Source organism: Chiloscyllium plagiosum, unplaced genomic scaffold (assembly GCF_037043375.1).
Source record: "Chiloscyllium plagiosum isolate Xiang-an unplaced genomic scaffold, Cpla_swu_hap1 HiC_scaffold_39, whole genome shotgun sequence".
Classification (NCBI taxonomy): Eukaryota; Metazoa; Chordata; class Chondrichthyes; order Orectolobiformes; family Hemiscylliidae; genus Chiloscyllium; species Chiloscyllium plagiosum.
Genome location: NW_028270177.1, coordinates 23,221,960 through 23,249,618, shown reverse-complemented (window position 1 = coordinate 23,249,618; position 27,659 = coordinate 23,221,960). Strand labels below are relative to the sequence as shown.

The window sequence follows — 27,659 nt, the reverse complement described above, 5'->3', positions numbered from 1 at the left end:
AAACCTTTTCTGTACCTCTCCAAAGTATCCATATCTTTTTGGGAGTGTGGTGACCAGAACTGTACGGAATATTCCAAGTGTGACCTAACTAAAGTTCAAAAAAGCTGCAGCATATTAGGCTATCCTAATACTCAATGCCCCTTCCATTGAAGGCAAGCATGTTGTAGGCCTTTTTAACTACCTTATCTACCTGTGCTGACACTTTCAGTGATCTGTGGACCTGCACACCCAAATCCCTCTGCGTATCAATACTTATAAAAGTTCTGCTGTTCACTGTATAATTTCTACGTGTAGTTAACCTTCCAAAATGCATCACCTCACATTTGGCTGGATTAAACTCTTATCTTTTTTCTGCCCATGCCTCCAACTGATCTATATCCTGCTGTATCCTCTGACCATCCTCTCACTATCTGCAACTCCATCAATCTTTGTATTGTCTGCAAACTTGCTAATTAGACCCACCATATTTTCCTCTAAATCATTTATGTAGACTACAAACAGAAGAGATCCCAGCACTGATCTCTGTGGAACACTACTGGTCGCAGTCCTCCATTCCAAAAAGCATACTTCCACCACTATCCTCTCTCTCCTATGACTAAGCCAATTGTGTATCCATCTTATTGGCTCACTCTAACACCATGTGTTTTTACCTTTTGTACCAGTCTGCTATGAGGGACCTTGTCAAAGGCTTCACTGCAGTCTACGTAGACTGCATCAACTGCCTTGCCCTCGTCGATCCTCTTCGTCACCACCTCCAAGTTAGTGAGGCATGACTTTCCCTGCACAAAACCATGCTATCTATCGTTAAATGTCCATTTGCTTCTAAATAGATCTTGTCCCTGAGAATCTTTTCCAATAATTTCCCTACGAGGGACATGAGGCTCACAGGCCTATAATTTCCTGGATTATCCCTCTACCCTTAAACAATGGGACAATGTTGATGATTCTCCAGTCCTCTGGGACCTCTGTGGCCAAAGAAGATACAAAGATGTCTGTTAATGCTCCAGCAACTTGATCTCTTAACTCCCTCAATATTCTAGAATGGATCCCGTCAGGACCTGAGGACTTTAATACTTACTAAGGCACGCAACACCTCTTCCTTTTTAAAAGCAACTTTGCTTAGAAATTAAGCACTGCCTTCCTCAAGATTATCCTCCATCAATTTCTTCTCTTTGGTGAACACCGACACAAGGTATTTGTTCAGGACCTCACCTACCTCTTTTGACTTCATACATAGAATCCTCCGTTGTCCTTGAGTGGGCCATTCCTTTCCTTGACCACTCTCTTGCTTTTTTTATATGTATAAAAAGCCTTGATCTTCTCCTTAATCATGTTGCTAACAACTTTTCATGACCCCTTTTAACCTTTCTAATTTGTTGTTTAAGTTGTTTCCTACTTTCCTTAGATGCTTCAAGGGCTTTGTCAGTGCCCATCCTTAAGACCTTATGTATGCTTCCTTGTTCATTTTGACCAAGGTCATAACATCCCTGGTCATCCAAGGTTCAAGAAGTAGGTTTCACCTTGAAGTGATGTACAACTTTTTTCAGAAATGGCTGTGATCACCTAACAGGTCTCCTTTGAACTCACCTTTTTCTTAGCAGGCTTCTATCCAACTTAGCTGGTTCTTCGCAGGCTTTTCACCAACTTAATAAGCTTCCTCTAAATAAAACAGATAAAACAAGAATCTGTCTGAGGCAGTCACTTTCAAGAAACAGCCTCAAAAAAAGTCTACAGCAAGGGATGCAGTTGTCACGTGATCCTTATGAAGTATTGTTTAAAAAAATCTCCAGTATTCACAATGAACTTTAAGTGATCCCTTTAAAAAGACCACCCCACTAATCCACAAAACTTGAAATACATTTTTTTCTACAATCTTTCTAAATCTAAATTCTTTAAACAATATGAAATGTAAAACCTGTTTGAGACAGCTGTTAATAGTGCAATATAGATATTTGTAAGTGGAAGCAACTTAGTTCAGGTACAAACTGCCTGGTGCAGATAAATTTATAGAGAAACCTCATACAATGAGCTTCACTGTGTGGCTGCTGTAACCATCAGGTGTAAAACTGTTGCTTGAGGATTAAAATTAATTCCAAACAAATTGACGTTTCATTAGCAACCAAATATAGAACTCAAAAGCTGCAGATCATGTGGCTGTCTTTGTTAAAGAAAGAACGAATTATGACAAAATAATCATCCATGAAGCCCAGGCTTGCCTGTCTAGAATCATAGAATGGTTATAGCACATTATGGCCAATGTTATGATTTCAGTCAACATTTTTGTGAAAAAAAAACAAAAATCCAAAATCCTTGTTTTTTACTGAAAAATGAGACCACTGGATTCCATAGTTTCAAACAAAAGGCATTTTTGCTATAGAACAGTCAAATAAAGGAAACACTGAATAATGTTTTTGGTAACTACTTTTATTCTCAAAGCCGGAATCATCTCAAGTTAAGCATGAATTAACAGGAACATTGTGATTGATTATGAGCTATAAATTATTTGTTTTATCGCAAATACAACAAAGACATCTCTCAAGCTGGCTTGGCAGTCCACTCAGCATATGCCTTCAATTTTGCTCACAAAATACTCTTCAAAATACTCTTCTTCACCAAGTATTTCAATTTGGGTTGATCCCCAGCTGACAAAAGTGCACAACTAATCTGAGCTCCATGCATGGTTTAGACCAAAAATAATGCAAATCTGCAGAAGCTCTTCAACTCTGCTTTGGCAGTCTGCGTAGCATAGATCCACCAATGTTATGCTCAAGTAACATACACAGCTTCAACAATTGTATATTTGCCAATTCTCAGCTTCAAGTCTTATCTTATTCAGCCTGACTCTATCGTACGACTAGGGTAATCGATTTCATGTGACCATAAAGGTAGATAAATCTCTGGGACCTATCAGGTATATTCCAGGATGTTGTGGGAAGTTAGGGAAGAAATTGCAGGGTCCCGAGCAGAGATATTTGTACCATCTACAGCCTCAGGTGAGGTGCTGGAGGACGGTTAATGTTGAGCCTTTATTTAAGAACATGTCTAAAAAGAAATCTGAGAACTCTAGATCTGTGAGTCTGACATCAATGGTGGGTAAAGTTGTTGAAGGGGATTCTGAAAGAGAAGATTTATATGTATTTGGAGAAGCAAGGACTGATTAGGGATAGTAAGCATTGCTTTGTGTGTGGAAAATTGTGTCTCGCATGATTGAGTTTTTTTGAGGACATAACCAAAAAGATTGATGAAGACAGAGCGGTAGACATTGTCTACATGGAGTTTAGTAAAGCCTTTGACAAAGTTCTGCATGGTAGTCTAATTTGTAAAGTTGATCACATGGGATTCAGGATACAAAATTGATTTGGTGGTCAGAGACACGGTGATGATGGCGGATTGCTTTTTGGATTGGAATCCTGTGACCAGTGGTGTTCCTCAGGGATTGGTGTTGGGTCTACTTTTGTCATTTATATAAGTGATTTAGGTAAGAATTTAGGAGGCATTGTCAGCACATTTGTGGATGACACCAAAATTGATGCTATAGTTGACACTGAAGAAGATTATTTAAGATTATAAAGAGATCTTGATTAGTTGTATCAATGGACTGAGCAGTAGCAGATGGATTTTAATTTGGATAAATGGAAGGTATTGCATTTTGGTAAGACAAACAAGGGCAAGTCTTATCTAGTTGATGGTAGGGCCTGGATAGCACGTCCAACAGAGAGACCGAGGTGTTCAGGTACATTGTTCATTGAAATTTGAATCACGGGTGGATAGGGTGGTTAAGAAGGTGTTTACCACACTTGCCTTCATTGCTCAGACCATTGACTGTAGGAGTTGGGATGTGATGTTGAGGTTATACAGGATGTTGGTGAGGCATTTTTAGAGTGCAGTTCTGGTGAACTTGCTATAGGAAGGATGTTATTAAATTGGAGAGGCTTCAGAAGTGATTTACCAGGATGGTGCCAGGACTGGAGAGTTTTGAGTTTTCAGGATAGGCTGGGACGTTTTTCACAGGAGCATAGGAGGTTGAGTGGTGACCTTATCGAGGTTTATAAAATCATGAGGGTCATAGCTAAGGTCATTTTGCAAAAGTCTTTTCCCTAGGGTAGGGGGCGGTTCAGGACGAGAAGGCATACCTTTAAGGTGAAAGGAGAAAGATTTAAAAGGTACTTGAGGGGCAACTTGTTCATACAGAGGGTGGTTTGAATGTGGAATGAACTGCTAGAGGAAGTGGCAGATGCAGGTATAGTTAGAACATTTAAAATAAATCTGGATAGATATGTGAAAAAGTTTAGGAATAGGATATGGGCCAAACACCGGCAAATGGGGCTAGTTTAGTTGGGAAACTTGGTCAGTTGGACTGTCTCTGTGCTGTGTGACTCTATAACTTTGAAATTAAATGCCTTTTTTGCTCAGCATTCAAAATTGCTCTACATTTATGCAATCTTATATTGCATCTATATCACACTGTGATCTGAAAGCACATAGTCTTTATCTTTTCACAGAGAAAAATCGTTCATTTTCAGGAAGTCTATTCATTTTGAGATTCATTTCCCTTTAGTGACAGCATGTTAACAAGCAAACACAAGGTACTAAATCAGTTATACCATATAATTTGGTATAATACATATAATTAAACAAAGTATGATTTCTGTATGAAAAATGTGAAACTGGTGAGGCTTCTTGCTGTCACTTGAAACACAAGATATGTGGTGTGCGTGAAGAGTCCTTTGCTCTTGTCAACCAAATAATTATGATATTTTAATATGTTGATTATTATTGTAATTGTGGGCCAAAGCTAACTTTTCATAACATTTTGTTGTAATTTTTGAAAAGAGCACTTGTGCAAGTGTTTTACTGTTGAAAAAATGTAATTCATCACTTTAATTTTAAATTGATTTTGAAACACTTGTCACAGCCAATCAATTTGCTTACTGAGGGGAAAGGAAAGTTCAGCTATTCAGGTTTTATTTATATGAATTTGTTTACCCAGAATAGCACAGCTTGGCATGCTCCTCTGATTTTTCTTTCTCTTTCTGTGAACAGTCATCTGGAGCCCACTAACTATCCTGTCTTGTTGCATGGTATTTCTCATTTATGTGCTGTTCCTCTGTGATATCACCAGAAAATAGTGTCTGGTTCATCATGCATGGTGATGACATTTAAATTACGTCACCACCATCTTTCTTGTCCCCTCAGTTGTCTGACGTGTCACATTCCTTACCCAAATTTCAGTACAGGATACACAAAAGTTTTCTCCAGGTAGTATTAGCAAAACAAAAGCTGTAGTCTTTGTTTCCTGCCACAAACTGTTTTGTAGATACGGAGATTATGCTGTCCCTTGGTAACTGTCTGAGTGTGAAACCAGATTGATCAGAACATTTTGTTATCATTGAAATTGAAATGAGCTCTGATATGTATGTGTTTTATCACAGTGAATGTCAACCTCCAACTTTGTATCATTGCCTGACCTTACCCCTCAACTTCTGCTGAAGCCCCCATCCATAGCTTTATTACATTTAGACTGTTCCATTGCTCTCTCAGCTGATATTCCATTTAACAACCTGCATAAACTTAGAACTCTTTCAAAACTATGTTGCTTGTGCCCCATTGACTTGACACCCCCTGCACTTGCAGAGCTGATTGATGGCTAATTTAAAAGTTGAGTTGATTGTTAGATTTAGGTCCCTCTAACTAAAAGTAAATAGTATTGACAAACTCTACACTTTTTTATTCTTATTGCTACTGTAAAGAACTTCATGTTTTCTCTGCAGTAGTTTCGTCCACCCACTCAACCTTTCTATATCTGCCCGCAGCTTTGTCATAATCTGTTCATAGCATACTTTCCTCCCTATCTTTGTTTCATCTCCAAACTAATTTAAGTCATTGATGTAAATTGTAAGAAGCTGAGGTCTTGGCAGGAATCCACTCATTATATCTTGGCAATCTGAAAAAGACTCATTTTATGCACTATGTTGTCTGCTTCATGAGCTACTTTATGCAAAAATAATCATTAGCCACCACTTCTTAAACCCCAGGATGACGTTCATGACTACTTGGGTGACCCTTCTGTCCGCAGCATCAGCAGTTAGCTCAGTGCTGTTCCCTGGTAATTCTAATTCCACTAAGTTCCTCTCTTTTATTTACCTCCCGATTTTACTTTTAATTTACTTTTGGATCTTCTACAGTGAAGGCAGAAGAAAAATATTTGTTCGTTTTATCTGCAATTTCCTGGTTATCACGACTAACCTCCCATTGTTGCTCTTCAGCATAAGAGCATTCACTTTTCTTTTTAAGTATCTGTAGAAACTCTTGCCATTTGTTTCACACTACAAACCAGCTTCCTTTCATACTCTTAACATTTTTCTCCTGATGAATCTATCAGTTGATCCACACTATTCTTTATATTTTGTGAAAACAGCTGACCTGCTGCTCATCTTTATATGTTTATGTTTTCTTCAAATTTGATGCTTTGCTTAACTACTTTAGTTAACGAAGGACAATGTGTTGTCCCCTTGTAACTTTTCTTTATAGTAAGAATATATTTAATTATTCTGATATATCTCCTTACATGTCATTCAATGAGATCATGATTGATCTGATAATTCTCAACGCCACCTTCCTCCCTTTTCCCCGAAAAACCTTAATTCCCTTTCTGGCTAAAATCTGCCCATTTCAGCCTTGAATATAGAAGCGCAGCTTCTACAGCCCTCTATGGTAAAACAAAATTCTACAAATTCACTACCCTGTGACAGAAAGTATTCTTCATCTCTGTCTTAAATAGGTGACTCCTTATTCTGAGATTATGCCTGCTGGTACTAGATTATCTGACAAATACATTTTGTGCCTAATCTGTCAAATCCCTTAAGAATATTGACTGTTTCAATAAGATTGCCTCTCAGTATTTTAAGCTGCAATGAGTACAGCCCCAACCGACTCAACTTCTCCTGACAAGGTAGTCCTTTTGGATAAGGAGCAAAAACCTATTCATGTTGTTCCAGGCATGATCTGACTAGTAGAAAATGAGGACTGCAGATGCTGGCAATCAGAGTTGAGAGTGTGGTGCTGCAAAAGCACAGCAGGTCAGTCAACATCCAAGGAGCAGGAGAATCAACGTTTCAGGCGTAAGCCCTTCATCAGGAATGAAGCCTGATCTGACTAGTGTCTTGTATCAGATTGTGTTAATAAAACCTCCCTCCTTTGATTCTCCATTCCTTTGAAGTAAAAACATTCCATTTGCCTTCCCTATTTACTGCTGAACATGGACGCTAGTTTTTTGTAATTTAGTTTATTTAATTTTTGCACGGAGATTTCTGATACCAGAAAAAAGCATCCAATGAATGTGCAAAAATTCACTAGATCCAAATCAGGTCTGGCTTTGTAGGCCTGAGCAGAAATGTTGGTATGGCGATGATGCCCACTCTTCATGAGAGTTCTGTTTACAAGGAATAGTGTGAATTTGAATCCTTTTCTGTGGTTTGAAATGGAATCTTTCCCATCTTTTTATTGAGTGAAAGAAATTTAATATTTATCTTGTTTAATAATTTTTTTGTGTTCTAGAAATCCCAAATAGACTCATGATTATTTTCAGGAACTGATCTCCACATTTAAAATAAAAACTAATTTTGAATCTACAATGCCTGATTTCAGTCTGTGGTCTGTCTTGGCAAGCAATAATGTTGTTTGGAATCTGAACAACACGCTCATAATATTTAAAATACATTTGCTTAGTTGTGTTGATATCAGCCTCAGAATCCTGAATAGGTGTTCAGTTTTCAAGTATAAGTGTTCTACCAGAGAAATTGTCATCATTTTCTGTTTCTATTGGGAGACATGTAGAACACAAAAATGAGAGAGATGTACAGCACGGAAATAGACTCTTTGGTCCAACTTGTCTATGCTGACTAGATATCCTAATCTAGTCCCGATTACCAGCACTTGACCCATATCCCTCAAAACCCTTCCGAATCATATAACCATCCAGATGCCTTTTAAATGTTGTAATTGTACCAACCTCCACCACTTCCTCTGGCAGCTCATTCCATACACGCATCACCTTTTGAATAAAACTGTTGCCCCTTAAGGTCCCTTTTAAATTTCCCCCCCCTCACCCTAACCCTATGCCCTCTGGACTTACCCACCCCGGGGAAAATACATTGTCTATTTACCTTATCTATGTCTCTCATGATTCTATAAACCTTTATGATAAATATATGTGTGATTCGTCATTAGGAAACAACCTATTGAGCACAGGCAGGAATCATTGGACTGGTCAGATGTGCAGGCAAATGAAAAATGAAACTCAGTATGGATTTGGGGAGGTCAAATAGAGCCAATACAGTAATTGGAAGGATATTGGGATGCAGAGAAGAAATGAGGGATTTTGAAGTGATGACCACAGATTTCTGAAGATCTGAGAATAGGTTGATCAAGTGGTTTATTAGCTAAGGCATTAACTATAAGAGCAGGGAGGTTATGATGGAGCTACGTGAAATACTGATTAGGTTGCAACTTGAATTGTATAGTTCTGGTCACCTCATTATAGAAAGGATTGCATTCAAGTGCAAGCATGTTATCGATTTAAGAATATTGCAGCAATAGGGTAAGATTGGATAGGCTGTGATTTTTTTTTCTTGGAACAGAAGGGACTGGTAGATTTGTTTGAGGTGTACAAGATTGCAGGGGGGGTGGATAGAGTGGCCGAGATAGATCTATTTTCGTTGGCAAATGGTGCGGTGACAAAGGGTCATAATTTAAAATAATTGGTAGAAGGATAAGAGAGGAAATTAGGAAAAATGTAGTAGGGGTCTTGAACTGATTGCCTGAAAGGGGTCATAGAGATAGAAATTGTGACTTAATTTTAAAAGTTTATGAATATGAATCTGAAGTCCTGTCATTTTGCAGAGACCAGAACCAAGTGTAGGAAATTGGCATTAGCCTGGTGGCTATTTCTTTGGCTATCCGGCCATGATGGGCAAAGTGATCTCCTCTTGTGCTGTAAATTCTTCTGTGTTTTCTAAATGTTCTAAATATCTGAAGAGAAAGCGTAAGCAAGGTATGGATAATGAGTGGGGCAGGAGCAGTCTGTGAATTGCTCCTTGGGAGAGCTAGCATGGGCACAAGGGGTCAAAATTCTGTGCCTGAATTATCCTGTGATTCTATATAAGTGGCTATTGTGATCTGATAGCAGATATTCAAAATGTGTGGATCAATGGAGTGATGACTGTGACACTTCCTGACATTTTAGTTTACTTTGTTCATGAGATGTGGGCATCCCTAGCTAGGCCAACGTTTATTTCCCATCTTTAACAGCCCTAGAGAATGTGATGGTGTGCTGCTTCTTGGGCCACTGCAAGCAGGATGGTGTGTGATTTGGACAGGATATTGCAAATGGTGGTGATCTTGTGTACCTCCTGTTCGTGTCCTTCTAGATGTAGAAGTCACGGGCTTGGAAGGCGCTGTCGAAGGAGCGTTGATGAATTATGGCAGTGTAGCATGTAAGTGTAGGTCTTGCTGCTCTTGTAGGTAAAAACAATGACTGTGATGCTGGAAACCAGATTCTGGATCAGTGGTGCTGGAAGAGCACAGCAATTCAGGCATTGCTGCTCTTGTATCAATGATGAACAGAGTGCAGGTCAGAGTTGTATTTGGATGCCAATCAAGCAGGCTGCTTTGTCCTGGAATTTGTCAAACTACTTGAGTGTTAGTGAAATTGCACTTATTCAAGTAAGTGAATAGTATTCATGATGTTGCTGATTGAGCCTTGGAGGTAGACTCATATGAGATATACAGCACAGAAATTGACCCTTCTGTCCAACTCATCCATGCTGACCACATATCCCAAATTAATCTAGTCTCATTTGCCAGCACTTGGCCCGTATCCCTCTAAATGCTTCCTATTCATATACCCATCTCAATGCCTTTTCGATGTTGTAACTATATCAGCCTCCTCCACTTCCTATGTCAGCTCATTCCATACATGCACCACCTCCTGTGTGGAAAAAGTTGCTCCTTAGACCCTTTTAAATCTTTCCCTTCTCACCTTAAACCTATGCCCTCTAATTCTGTTCTCCCCCACCCTGGGGAAAAAAAACCTTGTCTATTCACCATATCCATGCCCCTCATGATTTTATAAGCCTCTAAGCTTACCCCTCAACCTCCAACATGTCAGTGTTCATGGTGTTCTCGAATTTATTAATAGGGGCATAGAATACAAGAGCAAGGAGGTGATGTTGAATTTGTACAAGGCACTTGTTAGAACTCAGTGGGAATATTGTGTACAGCTGTGGATGCTACATTATGAAAAAGATGTGGATGCATTAGACAAAGTGCAGGAGCGATTTACAAGAGTAGTTCCAGGAGTGAAAAGTTTCACATATGAGGATAGAATGAAGAAGTTGGGATTGGTCTGCTTGGAGATAAAAAAGGCTGAAAGGCAATTTGGTAGAGGTTTTCAATATCATGTATAGCTGAACAGAGTAGTTTGGGAGAAATTGTTCCGACTGTTAATTGGGCATAGATTTAAGGTGATGTGAGGAAAAAAATCTTTTTTCACATAGAATAGAGTATTGAACGCAGTGGAGACAGGTTCAATTGAGGCATTCAGGGGGATGTTAGATGGTTTTATTAGATAGTAATGGCGTGCGGTGGTGGTGAAAAGACAGGAGATTGGCACTAGATAATAGAGCTGATGCAGGCACAACGGGCCAAATTATCTCCTTTACACTGTGATACTGTGAATTTTATGGTCGTGATATCTATCAGGGTCTCTGGTGTCCAGAAGTTAATGGTCTAACTAATCAGGCCAAGTTGCTAGTAAGCTGCATCACAAACAGTAAACCCGGAAGCAAGAAACACTACCTTTCATTTTTAATCATTTTGTACAGACCATAAAGATTGATTTTAAATGGGATTACATGAGCAGCTGAAATGACAAATTTAAATATTTCATAGTTTCTCAAAAAAAAGCCATGGTAAAATTTGACATTCTACAAATCTAAAATTCATTTTTCAGGATCATAAATAATTTAATAGTAATTACGACTTCAGTTGAGTTGCACCTTATTTTCAACAATGCATAACTTTTTCATGTAGTAATGGCAAACACTAACAGGTTCACCATGATAATGATCACAAAGCCTAGGCCATTGTTGCTAAAACATGAATGCTGTACGAAACTGAATTTCAAAAGGTGTGGAATTATTTTGAATGGAAATAACATTCCTAGACAATTGTACACTACTTTAAATTTAAGTGATATGGACTGAGATTTCCTTGTGGGATTAAAAACAATTGATCTCATTTCAGTTCAGGATATGAATGTGAGGAGTTGTCTTGTTTATTGATTTTGTATATAAAACAAACTATTCTACTTCGGAGTACATTCACAAAGGACAATGAAGAAATTATTAATTGAAGTTTGAGTGAATTGTAGGTTGCAATTTATATTGCATTTTTTTGAAATGTTCAACTGTTGTTTTAAATGCCAGTAATTATTTAAAATTAAGCACTAGTACCTTCACATTGCTGTTTTAAAATGTTGAAATCATTCAGTCAAAAACTGAGCAGTTCAATGATCAACAATGAAGCTCTTGAATACTTAGAACTGTAACAGTTTATATTGAGCTTGTCTTCTCAGGAGTTTAGGATGTCTTGTAGCTGAGCAATGTTGAAGTACCTTTATTAAATGGGTTTTATTTTTGTGGCAGGATATGTGACAATGTTTACTCGACAGTTTATTAAAAATGCAGACGAAAGTTGTTTTGGACCTCAAAGTGCTAAGTATTGCAGTGCAGTTTGTTCTCTGTTTGTTTTTGTGGACCTGGATCATTTTATGTGATGAATAATTGGTTAGCTGGTGTTTCATTGCATGCATAAGCAGGGTTGGCACCTTAGAGATAAGTGTGCAAGAAAATGCCAGCATTTATACCTCGTGCCTTTATTAAGTCTTGAACACATCTGGCAGAGTTTCAAAGCAATGCATTTTAATTGCAGCTACTGTTACGAAGGCAAACTTGGAAGTCTGTCTGTATTGAGCAAGCCCCATACATGCTAAGTCAATGGATAATTAGATGCTCAGTGTTGAAAAGGAAGATTTTGACAAGAACTTACTTTACCTGTATCTTGTTTAAAAAAATAATTATACTCAAGTATTGAATGTTTTACTGTAGGATTGTTAAGAAATTTTTGATTTGTGAAGTAATTTATAATAATTCCAGTTTATCTAAATATTCCAAGTAAATTATAGGCAATATTAAATCATTGACCTCATAGGGTACTTAATTTTGGGATAAAATAAAACAACCTCTGGGCAATTAGGAATGGGCAGTAAATGCTGGCCTAGTCATCAACACATTCATCCTGTGAATGAATAAAAAGAATGAAAAGAAATCGCCATTTTTAAAAGCATATATTCTGTGCAATGAAGTTTGCACTTGGGTATCATTATTCAGTGTTGTGCATCAAGAACGCAGACATTTCAAAAGATGCGTGTGCTTTGTTTCCGAGTCTGTACCTGTAGGATAACCTTGTATTCTAATTGTACAAAGTTCTGAATTTGATTTTTTGTTTCTAGGAAAAGTTTCGGAGAGGGCAACTCTTCCACCTTTTGGGAGAGACCCAGGAATCCCAGTATGTCAAGTAAGTTTATACTTGCCACTTTTTTTGATCAGCGTTTGATTATGGTGCATAGTCGTACTCTATTTAATTCTGAAGGATGCATGGTTTTAATCAAGTAAAATGAAACCTTGGAAAAGGTTTTTACCTTAAAATCAGTTGTGTCTTAATCTGCCCAGGGCAAAAGAAAATGTTGCTGTTTGTGTGGATATTTTGTGCTTCTTTCTCACTGTCTCAGCATAATTTTCAAAAAAAGGTTTGTCAGTTGTACTCAATAAATCATAATGAATATGAATATTTCAGCTTGATGAATATGTCATGGTATATTCATGTGCAATGTTTTCTTTAAGATGTGCAGCTATTCGGCAACCCTAAACTTGACCCCTGCACAAATCAGTACCATTTCATTTACTGTGTGTGAGGTTACATCAGACAAATTGAAGGGATACACAAGGACATCACCCCAGCATTGTTTGCAAAAAAAAGAACATTGGCATTGTGTCGTCATTTTTTATCAGTTTTTAATCCCATCCTAATTTGCATTGTGAGGTAGAGGCTGTATTGGTATGCTGAACTGTGATTTGTGGGTGAGTGTCCTGTTTTCACATTAAACTTTATTATTTACATCATGTAGCCATATTTATGTTTGCCTGAACATTTTCAAGGTAAGTGGGGTATCCATTCAAGAGAAGTGCTGCGACAGTTAGAGTGTAAAAGAATGAGAGGTGATCTCACTGAAACACACAGAATTCTTAAGGCTTGACAGGATAAATGATGAGAGGATGTTGCCAGTCATGGGAAAGTCTAGGACCAGAGGGCTTAGTTCCAGAATAAAGGGGTGTCAGTGTAGGACTGAGATGAGGAGCGTTTTTTTCTCTGACAGTTGAGAGTCCTCCTTGCCACTACAAGCTGTAAGAGTACAATCCTCATGTACATTTAAGACTGAGATCGATCCTTGACCATTAGGGGAATCAGGAATTACGGAGGTCGGGCAGCAAGTGGATGCGAGGCTTGTTGGATCAGCCATGATTATGTTGAATGGCAGAGCAGGCTTAATGGGTTGCACAAGCAACTCCTGTTTCTATGTCTTATGGTTTTGTGAGCCGGAGGCATTAATCTGGTTCAAGCATTTTATTCTCACCTCACCATTCTAACATCTCAGGAAAGGCAAGAATATCCTCAGTGAATTTTATGCCAGTCCTTTGTCCTGCCACAGAAACCTGAAGTTATCAAGTGTAACTTCTTTGCTGAGTTTTCAGTCAACCCTGTCGGTATTGAGATTGAATCAAAGCTTAGAGTCATGGAGTTTTTAAGCACTGATAGTAACCCTTCAACCTATCATGTTTGAGTTAATCATCAAGCATCCATCTATTCTAATCCCTTTGTCCAGCACTTGGCCCATAGCCTTGTATGTTGTATGCTGGAGCCTTCAAATGTTCATCAGTGTTTAGTGGGTTCCTACCTCTACCACCCTTATAGGCAGAGTTCCGGTTAGTTCCAACGCTTTGGTGAAATTCTTTTTTCCTCAAATCCCCTCTAAACTTCTTGTTCCTTCTCTTAAAACAGTGTCCTTTGATTCTTGAATCCTTTACTAAGGGGAAAAAAATTGTCCTTCATAATTTTGTGCACTTGAATCAGATCACTCCTCAGCCTTCTCTGCTTTAGGCAAAGTAACTCCAGCCTTATCTAGTTTCTTTCTCTGGGTTCCAGCCTAGTAAATATTCTGTGTATATGTCTTCTGTACTTTCTAGTGCTTGTTATAGTTGATGACTAGAAATGTACATATACTGTGTGATCCACCTAATGTTTTGTATATAGCTCCGTCATAAACTCCTTGCAAGTGTATTCAGTCCTTGATTAATAAAGCGAAGTATTTCATTTGCTTTCTTAACCATTTTATCCATCTGTCCTACTGTTTTCAAGGATTTGTGATGTAGACTCGAAGGTCCCTCTGAACCTTTTCGCTTTCTAGTGTCTGAGCATTTGATGTGTACTGCTTTGCCTTGTTAGTCCTTCTAAAATGCATCTCACACCTTTCAGAATTAAGTTCCATTTGCCACCGTTCCCCATCAGTGTTGTCCTGTAGTCTAAGACATGCTTCCTTGTTATTTACCACACCACCAAATTTCCTGTCATCTGTAAACTTATTGGTCATACCTTTTACATTCATGTCTTGAATATTAATGTACAGGAAAAACAGCAAAGAACTCAGCTCTGTACGTCACTGGACACAGGCATCCAGTTACCCTTTGACTATCACCCTCTACTTCTTACCCTTAAGCCAGAATGGGTTCAGTTTGCCCTGGATTCCGTGGCTTCTTATCCAGTCTGTCATGCAAAACTTTGTCAAAAGCCTTTCTGAACCCCATGTCCATCAACTTGCTTCATGAGCCTTTCTGTAAAGAGTTGTTCAAAGTGCAAAGAGGTGTGTAGTGTGTTGATAAACAGGAATTTTATCATTACTTTTCATTACTTTTATGCTGCTTTTGTTCTAAATTAAACTTCTTGAAAGGTTGTCAAAAATTTTCAAAATTATAACTTTGTTCACATACACAGCTATAATTCAAAAATATTCATTGACAGTAAAATGTTTTGTGAAGTTGCTATATAAATGCCAGTTTTTCTGTGTAGAATGTTTTCTGTATTCCAGCAATAGTTAAGCCACAGGTTTTAAATGTATTCTGCAAAGACATCAAAATAGACTCATTGCTGTAAATTGTGGTTATACCATCTCGTTGACTTGTTATCTGCGATCCTCAAATATTGCTATCAAAGCCATTTCCCTTCAAAGAATTGATATTAGGTATCCAAACTTGCATTGTTGTGCAAAACCCAACTCTCTGGGAAAATATTTCTTAGAGAACCTCTCTCTCTCTCAGCCCCTATTTGAGGCCACCTTGTTGGTTGACTTTACCCCATAGCAGATGCTACGGATAAAACATTAGATTAGATTAGATTCCCTACAGTGTAGAAACAGGCCCTTCGGCCCAACAAGTCCACACCGACCCTCTGAAGAGCAACCCACCCAGACCCATTCCCCTACATTTACCCCTTCACCTAACACTACGGGCAATTTAGCATGGCCAATTCACCTAACCTGCACATTTTTGGACTGTGGGAGGAAACCGGAGCACCCGGAGGAAACCCACGCAGACACGGGGAGAATGTGCAAACTACACACACAGTTGCCTGAGGCAGGAATTGAACCTGGGTCTCTGGCACTGTGAAGCAGCAGTGCTAACCACTGTGCTACCGTGCCGCACCTTAGTTTCTTCAAAGTAATTAAAATATGCTTGAGTTGACTAAACATTTCCATAGTTGAAGATACCTTGCTTGATAGCTTAGTTCCCAAGATAGCAAGTCCACTCACTTTGTGTAAAAATCTTCCATTTGGTTCCCCTTTCCAACACTTTAACTTTGTCCACTTTTATCATGGTCTAATTGCCTCAATGAATTTGGTTATCCCCTTTCATAACTCCAAAATTGTAGCAACGTAATTTGAAAATTGCCTTTCCAAAGAAATCTTGCCTAATTTCATTCAATTTTAAGGCTGAATATTAAACTTCTGATACAGACTTTGGATCATGTATCATCAAGTATCTTGCACAGCAATCAAATTTGAATTTGCAAGCTGTATATCTGTTAAAGAAACTCAGCCCCTACTGGATGGGCAGCTTAATATTCTTTGCTGTTATGACCACAATCTCTTTTCTGATTCTGCCATATTGTATGACTGGTTCTTCTATTCACCACATACTTTTGGTTGTTTTCATACTGATTTAATTTGGAGTCACAGAATCATTTAGTGCAGGAGAAGCTGTTCGGCCAATTGCGTCTGCACCATTCAAAAGCTGCTCTAAATCTATGCTAGTCTCACTTTCCAGCACTTGGCTCATAGCTCTGAATATTATGACATTTCAGCTGCTCCTCCAAATACTTTTCTCAAGGTTATGAGTTTCCTGCCTGAGTTATCCTCCCAGGCTGTGCATTGTTGATTGCCATCACCCTCTGGGTGAAAAATATTTTTCTCAAATACCCTCTAGTCCTCTGCCTTTACCTTAAAATATGCCCCTTGTTATTGGCCCTTCAACTAAGGGGAACAGCTATTTTCTATCCAGTCTGTCCATGCCCTTGTATTTCTCAATTAGACCCCCTCTCAGCTTTGTGTGCCCTGAAGAAAATAACCCAGCATATCCAGTATCTCTTCATAGCTCGACTGCTTCATCCCAGGTAGCATCCTGGTGAATCTCGTCTGCACCCCTCCAGTACAACCACATTCTTCCCACAGTCCAGTGACAAGAACTGCACAGAGTGCTCCAGCTGTGGCCCAAAATCTTGTACAGCTCCAACATAACCTCGCTGCTATGCTACGACTGAAATGTAACTGTTCCTCCTTAACTACCCTTTAATATTAAGTTTATGGGGACGGTGATGGCCTTGTGGTATTATTACTAAATTATTAATTCAGACCAGGGTAATGTCCTCGGGATCCAGGTTCGAATCCTGCCACAGCAGACTGTGGAATTTGAATTCAATAGACACCTGGAATTAAAGTCTAATGATGACCATTGTTGATTGTTAGAAAAACCCATCTGGTTCATTAATGTCCTTCAGGGAAGGAAACTGCCATTCTTACCTTGTCTAGCCTACATGTGACCCCAGACCCACAACAATGTGGTTGACTCTTAAACCACTTAGGGGCAAGCAATAAATGCTGGCCTGGCTAGTGATGCTCTCATCCCTTGAATGAATTTTTAAAAACTGCCTTCAGCAATCCATATGAACGGCCCTGCTTTACATGGCTGATTGCCTGTTCAAAAAAATTCATCAAATTTGTTGGATATGTGCTCCCTCAAACAAAGCCATGTTGACTATCCTTGATCAAACCTTGCCTCTCCAAGTGGAGATTAATTCTGTCCTTCAGAATTTTCTCCAGTTGTTTCCTTACCTGTGATGTTGAGACTCATTGGCCAGTATTCCCTGGTTTGTCGCTACTATCCTCCTTGAAAAGTGGAACAACGTTAGCTGTTCTCCAGTCCTTTGGCACCACCCCTGTGACAAGAGAGCAATCAAAAATTTGGGTTCGAGCTTCTGCAACTACTTCCCCCATCTTCCACAGCACCCTGTGATTCAACTCATCTGGACTGAGGGATTTGTCCACTTCTAAACCTGCCAAAAGCTCCAATGCCCTGCAGTAGGAAGGATATTATTAAAGTGGAGAGGGTTCGGAAAAGATTCACCAGGCTGTTACCAGGACTGGAGGGTTTAAGTTATAAGGAGAGGCTGGAAAGGCTGGGACATTTTTCATTGGAATGTAGGAGGGTGAGGGGTGACCTTATAGAGGTTTGTAAAATCATCTGAGGCACAGACAAGGTAAAAAGCAAAGGTCTTTTCCCTAGGGTGGAGGAGTTCAAATCCAGGGCCATTTTTTAAGGTGAAAGGAGAAAGATTTACAAGGGTCCTGTGGGGCAACTTTTTCCACACTGAGTGGTTCGTATGTAGAATGAGGAAGTGGTGGATGCAGGTACAGTTACAATATTTGAGAGATGTTTGGACAGGTACACGAATAGGAAAGGTTTGGAGGGAAATAGGATGAGTACAGGCAAGTGGGACTAGTTTAGTGGGAAACTTTGTTGGTATGGACGAGTTGGTTCGAGGAATCTGGTTCTGTGCTGTATGACTCTTTGACAACCTCACTCCGTTTTCAAGTTTCTCAAGAACCTCTCAGTCCTGAAGTCTGTACCTATCTCCAAAGTGAAGATGTGTGAAGTACTCATTTTTTCAGTGCCCTCCAGCTCTGCACACAGATTGACCCCTTGGTCTCTTTTGGCCCAACGTTTTCCTTGCTTATCCTCTTCCCCTTGATATACTTACAGAAATCTTAGAATTCTCCCTAATCTTACCTACCAATGTTTATTTATGCCCTCTCTTTGCCCTCCTAATTGATTTCTTAAGATCCCCCTGCAATTTCAATACTCCATTAAGGCTTCTATTGATTTGCTCCCTTTGTACCTGCTAAAAAGTCTCTCTTTTCCTTCTTATCCAGTCCTGAAAATCCCTAGACATCCAGGGTTCTCTGAGCTTGTTGTTCCTACATTTCACCCTAAAGAGAATATTTTGGGAGTGTACTCTTGTTAATTCCATTTCATATGGCCCCCTGCAGTTCTGCTGCAGATTTATCCAGGAGTAGCTGCTCCCAGTCTGCTTGGACCAAATTCTACCTTACTGTCACAAAATCCGCCCCCCCCCCCCAGTCTGAAACTCTGTGTTTTGGAAACCATCTTTTTCCTTTTCCATTACAACTTAAAATGTATAGTGTTGTGAATGCTATCACTAAAATAATCGACCACTGCCACCTCAAACACTTGTTTGGCTTTGTTCCCCAGAGTCAGGTCCAGTATTGCACTGGCTCTCGTTGGATCTTCTATATGTTGACATAAATAAAGCTCACCTGAAGACATTTAAAGGAATCTGCTCCCCCTAAACGCTTTACACTATGACTATCTCAATTAATGTTAGGGAAGTTGAAATGCCCTAATATAGTTAGCGTATTATTGTTCAGCTCAGTGAATTGTCTACATATCTGGTCCTCTGTTGCCTGCTGCTTTAGGGTCCACATACACCCCCCAACAGTGTAACTGTTCCATTTTTATTCTTCAGCTGTACTCAAGCTTCACTTGAAGACCCTTTCAAGATTACGACCCTCCTTACTGCAATAACTGACTCTTTCATTAATAATGCAGCACCATTTTATAAGCTCCAAATCTTTCTGAACATTATTACTGCATTAGCGCATTCAGTTGCAAAGTAAACATAAGGTACATCATACATTTTCTTGACAGCATGTTTTAACCCCTGTAAGTGCACTCTACTGCATCCGCATGAACTTTTCAATTTCTCACCTCAGTTACTGTTATGCCAGCTAAGTGAGATTTGGACTTTTTGTAGCTTTGACCCATTGCAATCACTAGAATCAAAGGCGACTTGAGCATACATTGTTATTGCATGAAAAGGAAGGCATTTTCTTGATCAGGACAATATCTACAGCAACATTTTGTTCCAAATCCAGAACTGTGAACAACCTTTGTACAGCAGACCTCAAAAATTTATAAAATGTTGCTTAGATCAGTACAAGAAAATGTGCAATTTGATAGTACAGATGGTGTTAATAACCATTCTGCTGGGGCACTGCAGCTGACATGGGCAGGAAATTAGATTGTTACCTGTGGTTACTCCTAAATGTTTGTTAATAGCTGAGTATGTGAAATTTTGAAATTGAACTACAATTCATATAGTTAGATGGTGCAGTCAGTCTCTCAAGAATATCCAGTTACTGCACCTCTTCACAAAATTTGAGTTGTTTTCAATTAGTAGAAGTTACCTTAATACAAATATCGTCCTGATTCCTTTTGAAGAATTCCCGACTTGAAGGTTTTTGGAAGATGCTTTGTTTTGCTGACTTGCTTTTTAATTGTGAATTATAAACTGAGATTGCCATTAATGAAGAAAAATTGCACTCTGTGTTAAGCATTTAGTAGTACAGAGGAACCTTGATTATCTGAAAGAGATGGACGGGTACTATTTCGATTGGATAATTGATTATTCGGTTAATTTATTCAATGCCTCTCCTCTGGGGCTAGGAGTTTTCCAAAGTTTCCTTTTTTATTGCTCTGCCTGTCTTGCTCTCTCTCTCTGGCTCTCACTCCCCCCATCAGCGGACACCAACAGTAAGACTGCTGCTACCTTTGCGGGGTGAGTCTCAAAATAGCACACGCACACACACTTTTTACTGCAACTTTTTGACAGGTTCCACCTTTACCCTGTCCAGGACAATGTTGGAGAGATTATCTCGGGAATGGGGGTTTAGGGTACATACCTATGAAGAACTCCATGGAAAGTGTGGGGAGACAGAGAGGGTGGTAGAGTAGTCATTTGGAGACAGTGCCTGGGCTCCCATCGATGTCCAGGACTGTTCTCCACAGCATTTCAGTAAGCCAGGTTCATTTTTAATCCTTGTAAACAAAACACGCGAACAAGTGTTGAAACACCTATTTGATGTAGTGTTTCTATCGGGACCTTGAGATCTTCTTCAGATAATCCAAAATTCGGACAATTGATATTCGAATACTCGGGGGTGGGGGAGAGGAGGAGCAGAGGAGAGGAGGAGAATAGAGGGGAAGGGTAGCCGCAGGGGGAGTAGGAGGAATGACCTGTTGACAGCTGCTCACTCAACAAACTGTGCTCGAATTAAAGAAATAAAACTTCAAACATCACACCCACACTATTATTCTAAAGAGCGCACTAATTGTAAATTAACTTAGAATTAACTTAAAACCAACACTGATGAATATGACATTAGATTTTAAAAGAGGAACAATGTATCCCGTAAAATCCTCTACGAGTGGATTTAATATTATTCCTGATATTGTTTTGGAACTAAACAAAGCAGAATAATGAAATATCGAAGAATTAAAGATATACTGGTATGTAGCTAATATATCTCACTTTTATTCAAACACAATTAAAATGAGTAACTTTAATGATATTAACTTATAGATGTATAATGAACAAAATGCATTAAGTCCAGGCAGACGTAATCCCGGTCTGAACGAATGAATGAATAAAAATGTGCTGTAGTAAACCAAGTGCGGGAAGTAGTGTTATGAATGTGCTGGTTGGGGGTGGGTGGAGAGTGGTGTTGGACGGGGTTTGGGGGTGGCTGGGGGGTGGTGTTGGATGGGGTTGGGGAGCGGGTGGGGCGGCGGTGTTGGTTGGGGAGCAGGAGGGGCGGCGGTGTTGGATGGGGTTGGGGAGCGGGCGGGGCAGCGGTGTTGGACGGGGTTGGGGCGCGGGCGGGGCAGCGGTGTTGGACGGGGTTGGGGAGCGGGCGGGGCGGCGGTGTTGGATGGGGTTGGGGAGCGGGCGGGGCAGCGGTGTTGGATGGGGTTGGGGAGCGGGCGGGGCGGCGGTGTTGGACGGGGTTGGGGAGCGGGCGGGGCGGCGGTGTTGGACGGGGTTGGGGAGCGGGCGGGGCGGTGGTGTTGGATGGGGTTGGGGAGTGTGCAGGGCAGCGGTGTTGGACGGGGTTGGGGAGCGGGCGGGCGGTGGTGTTGGTTGGGGAGCAGGAGGGGCGGCGGTGTTGGATGGGGTTGGGGAGCGGGCGGGGCGGCGGTGTTGGACGGGGCTGGGGAGCGGGCGGGGCGGCGGTGTTGGACGGGGTTGGGGAGCGGGCGGGGCGGCGGTGTTGGACGGGGTTGGGGAGCGGGCGGGGCGGTGGTGTTGGATGGGGTTGGGGAGTGTGCAGGGCAGCGGTGTTGGACGGGGTTGGGGAGCGGGCGGGCGGCGGTGTTGGTTGGGGAGCAGGAGGGGCGGCGGTGTTGGATGGGGTTGGGGAGCGGGCGGGGCGGCGGTGTTGGACGGGGCTGGGGCGCGGGCGGGGCGGCGGTGTTGGACGGGGCTGGGGCGCGGGCGGGGCGGCGGTGTTGGACGGGGCTGGGGCGCGGGCGGGGCGGCGGGGTTGGGGCGCGGGCGGGGCAGCGGTGTTGGACGGGGTTGGGGAGCGGGCGGGGCGGCGGTGTTGGACGGGGTTGGGGAGCGGGCGGGGCGGCGGTGTTGGACGGGGTTGGGGAGCGGGCGGGGCGGCGGTGTTGGACGGGGTTGGGGAGCGGGCGGGGCGGCGGTGTTGGATGGGGTTGGGGAGTGTGCAGGGCAGCGGTGTTGGACGGGGTTGGGGAGCGGGCGGGGCGGCGGTGTTGGACGGGGTTGGGGCGCGGGCGGGGTGGCGGTGTTGGACGGAGTTGGGGAGCGGGCGGGGCGGCGGTGTTGGACGGGGTTGGGGCGCGGGCGGGGCGGCGGTGTTGGACAGTTGGGGGCAGGCAGGTGGGGCAGTTCGCGTGCGGTATGCTGCAGTCTCGACCCCTGAACAGGGAGTGGACTTAACAGAAAACTCTGACTCCCAGAGGAGAGGCATTGAATTGATTATCCGAATAATCAGTTATCCGAACAAAATAGTGCCCGCCCATCTCATTCAGATATTTGAGGTTCCTCTGTAAATGGAGTCCAAGACTAGAGGGCATAGGTTTAAGGTTAGGGGGGAAATATTTAAAAGGGATCATGTTTTCACACATGTAAGGAACAAGATACCAGAGGAAGTGGTGGAGGCTAGTACAACCTAAAAGGCATCTGGATGGATACATGAATAGGAAGGGTTAAGAGGAATATGGGCCAAATGCTGGCAACTGGGACGAGATTAATTTAAAATACCTTGTCGGCATGGATGAGTTGGACCAAAAGGTCTGTTTCCGTGCTGCACATCTCTGTTACTCTGTGACTCTAAGTGGATTTCCACTATAGTTATTATATTAGTATAGTGATTATAAATAGATAGTATAAATGTGATCTCAATCTACTATAGTGATGGCATATGGACTTGTGGGCTTAAAACCTTAGAGTGAGACTTTACATTTAGTCCTTGTAGAGTCTCTGGAACAATGGCTAACATGTCACTGTAACCTGTAACTAGCTGCTAACATGCAATAAACTATATCCTGTTAATTATAAGAGACTCTTCCAGTTAAAACACACAATGTGGTTTTACTTTATCATACTAGTCCAAGTAGATTCAAGGTTCCCATACGAAGAGGAGGTCAGAGCAGGCTTCGTTATGAGAAGCAGGTCATTATGTTTTGACTTGGCATGCCCATACAATACATGCTGGCAAGACGATTCATAACAGAGCAGTGAAAATGCCAGTTAAAAGTAGTGCGTTTCTGGGCAATCGCTTAAATGATAATTATCAACTTTGACACTAAAACGTTTTGCAGATATTTGGCAGGAGCATTATAAACAAACAATGATACTAAGACACATAAGAACTCATAAGTTAAATGTCATAATTCTGTGCCCCTACCAATCCTCATAACACATCCGGCGCCATGGTAGCTCAGTGGTTAGCACTGCTGCCTCACAGCACCAGGGACCCGGCTTCGATTTCAGCCTCTGGTGACTGTCTGTGTGGAGTTTGCACATTCTCCCTGTGTCTGCATGGGTATCCTCTGGGTGCCCCAGTTTCCTCCCACAATCCAAAGATATGCAGGCCAGGTGAATTGGCCATGCTAAATTGCCCATAGTGTTAGGTGCATTAGTCAGGGGTAGATATAGGATAGGGGAATGGGACTGGGTGGGTTACTCTTTGGACGGTCAGTGTGGATTTGTTGGGCCGAAGGGCCTGTTTCCGTACTGTAGAGAATCTAATCTAATTTTAGGAAGCTGTCAGGTAAGATGGCCAAAAGCTTGGTCAAAGAGGTTGACTTTGAGAAGGATCTTTGAAAATGAATCAAAGTAAAATGAAGCTGGGAGGGTATTCCAAACATGGGGCCAAAGCAACAGAAGCCACAATCACCAGTATTATTTCAGATAAAATTGGGGGTTTGAGAGACTCTGGAATTAGAGGAATGCAGATCTGTTGGGGAGTTGAGGGGCCGGAAGAGATTATAGTGATAAGGAGGAGTGAGGACTTAAAATCAAGATGTTGCATGGCTGGGAGCTGTTGTTGGTCGGCAATCAGAGGATTGGTAGGGGCATGGAATTGTGAGATTTGAGTTATGACACTGGCAGCAGATTTTTGGCTGACCTCTCTTTTCTAAAGGGTAGTTTGTGAGGTATGAAATTGAGAGCTCAGTTTTGTAAATCTTAAGTGGTGATTTTATTGTGTAAGTACAATAAATTTTTGCAGTAGTGCAAGATTCCATATTGCTGCTTGTTTGCTTTCTAGCATTGTTTTCATGCGTTCGTATAAATCATAAACAATACTAAGCTCAGATATCAGCTATTTTGAATCTGTACATTGTGTTGCCGTGCTCCACTACCCAGTACCCCAGGTTGCTGTCTTTTCCTCCAGTGAGCTAGATTAGTCTGATTACTCTGGCAGGATGCAATTGATGGATGACTGTCATTATCTTCTCAAGTCTGCAAGACATTTTGGCATCAAAGATGATAATTAAAATTTCAAGAGATTGCCTTGAAGCATTGTGATTTTTACAGATGTTTTTGTTGCTCAGTTTTTTTTGTTATTTGTGTTGCTGTTATAGAATCAGATATTTGTCATTTTCTTTCTTTGCATTTCTTTGTTGCTTGAGCATTTCTCCACAAATAAATCAATATTTAGCACATTAGCTGAGACTTGAAACAATGCAGCTTAGTACCAAGACTTTCACAGAATTTTGTTCAAGACTAGACATTGAAGGGGATCCTAACTGACCTAATGTCTTTTATTTCCTGCTGATAACCATTGAAGATATTATTCCATTCGAATCTACTGGTACTGAACTGCTTTTTAAAATCCAGCTTATTACTTGGTACTGGAGTGAAGAATGTAAAGAAACTAGGTGTGACTAAAACCTGCTTGTGCTCCTTAACTGAAAATCTCCATTAATTTTAGGCTAACTTGTTTCTAATATTAAAGCATTACTTGCATATTAATTTTTGAGTTTTTTTAACAAAAGATTTCTATTTGTCAATTAATGCTCTACTTCTAACAGGAGAGGGGAGTTTCCTGTAAGTTATCAGGAAGTATTAGAGAGGAAGGGAGGAATGCAATTTTCCAGCCCCATTTTTCCCAAGCTGTCTGTGGAGAATGCAGCCAAATGTGAAAGGTAGCAACTTCCCAATGCAGCTGATGTTTTGTCTTGAATTCTCACCTGCATTTCTCTATAAACTGCTGCACTTTCTCTACAGTGGAACCCAATTCCTCATTCACCAAACGTCCCACATTACATACCTTGCCTTTTTCGCTGACATTATAGTTTCTTTTTAATGGCAATGCTAACATAAAGACTACGATGTTAAATATTCCAAACTAAATTTATAAATTATTCTATGCCACAGAAGTAATGTAAGCACCCTAATCATCCCTTAGCACCTGTCTTCATTGTGTTTGCTACTCTTCTACTGCTGCACAGTGATATACCAGTGGCTGCAGTACGTGTTTCTTTTTAAATGGGTTTGCTAGCAGACGACTTTGGTGAACAATCTTTATTGGTTCTCGGTCTAGAAGCTGCGAACTGTAGCATCTCAGCCTGAAGGACAGCAGCCTAGGCTGACAGTCAGCTGCCAAGGGTATGTTTGGATTGGCACGGATGGCAGGATGAATGCTATCTTCTTGAGAGAGAGAGCTCTGTGACACTTTGTACTTGATGAAACCTGCCATATTCATGGGGTGGTGTCATACCAATCCTGGTAATTGATTGCTGAACTGCTGTGACAGCCTGCTTACACACTGTAATCCATAGTCATGGTGACAGCAGTATAAGATTGCATGGCAGCAAAATGAGCTTGCATGGCAATAAACTGAGCTTCCTACAACACTCTGGCTTATCCTGTATTGAGAGTCCCAGCATTGACCATCAGATACTGCATCATGGATGCTAATTGAGTTGACTACGTCCTCAGTTTTGGAAAAGGTAGGCTTTAAGCTGATTATGAGGCCAAATGCCAAATTGGTGCTGGACTCCTTCATGCTCCTAAACATTGACTGCAAGTTGTCTGCCAGACTTGTATGGTTTTAATGGTTGAATATGTGTGCAACCTAGGGAATGTGGGTGTGAATCTTGCTGCAGCGCGAAGTGTTCGTGAGAGAGGTGAAGTTTATCCATATTAGCCAAGAGATCTGGTTGATAAGAGATTGTTGATTAATGAGTTCTGATTTTGATCTGCGTCTGAGAATATTGGTACATTTGGTAGGTACAGCATTTAAATATATTTACTGATTTGAAAAAGAAAAAGACATGCTGTCAAAGCTTTTCATTAGCCCACATCAGGACAGAAAAGCTTTGACAACATATCTCTTTCTTTCAGTACTGCTCAAGCTCTGTACTACCAAGTAAACATCCACTGACCGTAACACCTGTGTGAGGCCATCAAAATATTGTATCTAGGTCCTTGGAAGTGACTTTCAGTGGTGAAGTTGAACTTTAAGAGGGCTAAACATTTCTCAGTCGTGATTTCATTCTGATGTATCTTGCCAACGAACAATGCAGTGAGTACTAACTTTAAACAGACATGCTTCAAATGAGCAGATGTGATCCAAAAACACAATAAACGCGTATAAATTAATTGAAGCTTTTGAACCCCATTCCTGTTTCGAGACCTTTCTAATTTAGTTCCCTTAATGGCTAAATAATTTAATCTCTACAATGTTGCTCGAATCCCCTTCAAAATTTGTAAAAAAAAAAGAAACTCAACTGAAGAAATTACTGGAGAGGATTTCATTTTTTATAATTTATACTTCAACACAAGTCAGAATCAAAGTCAGTTAAACATGAATTAATGGATAAATCATGGACAAAATGAGCTATAAATACACATGGAATGACAAATATAACAAAGCTATCTGATGGAGCTGCCAGGCAGTTACTCAATTATAAGGCATGAATTTTGCCCCTCAGTTATAGAGTCATAGAGATGTACAGCATGGAAATAGACCCTTTGGTCCAACCCGTCCATGCCGACCAGATATCCCATCCCAATCTAGTCCCACCTGCCAGCACCCGGGGCTGAATTCCAGCTCCATCGCTGGCTTCTACAAACCAGGCTTCCACCTGTCAAACCCTTTAATAATGGCTCGATTCTTTCCAGATTCTGTTTAACTCCATTCCTTTGACTGTAGTGTGCATCTACCAGAGGTGTCTAAACCTTTGTGCAGTATGGTAAATTTTCTGCATTCAGTCACTTAAAGGTGAATGAAATAGAAGCGATAGTCCTTTTTGGGGAAAAAAAGACTGCTCTTTGACAGCTAGAGAATCTGTCTCCATGATAGTTTTTTGACTGACTTCACTCTCCTTTTTGTCCCCGACTGCTATACAGATTCTTGATTTCCTGTTAGAATTGCTTCTATGTGAATCAATATTTTTCAATATACCAATGACAAATACAAAAAATATTTTCAAAAATTTTTTAAAGTTACAAGTTCCCAAAACATTTCAAACTAATTTTTTTCTTTACTATTCAAAATTCAACAAAATATGTTGAACTATAATGTATTTTTAATA

The 27,659-nt window shown here is 40.8% G+C and overlaps 1 protein-coding gene across 7 annotated transcripts in view; it reads left to right on the top strand.

The window, feature by feature from the left end:
* Nucleotides 1-27,659, top strand: part of tcf12 (transcription factor 12) — a 329,491-nt gene that overhangs the window by 160,660 nt on the left and 141,172 nt on the right. For all 7 annotated transcript variants that reach the window (XM_043677468.2, XM_043677462.2, XM_043677465.2 and 4 more), the window contains one exon: nt 12,572-12,636. In XM_043677468.2, coding sequence (XP_043533403.1) covers nt 12,572-12,636 — 65 coding nt within the window. The remainder of the gene's footprint in view (nt 1-12,571; nt 12,637-27,659) is intronic.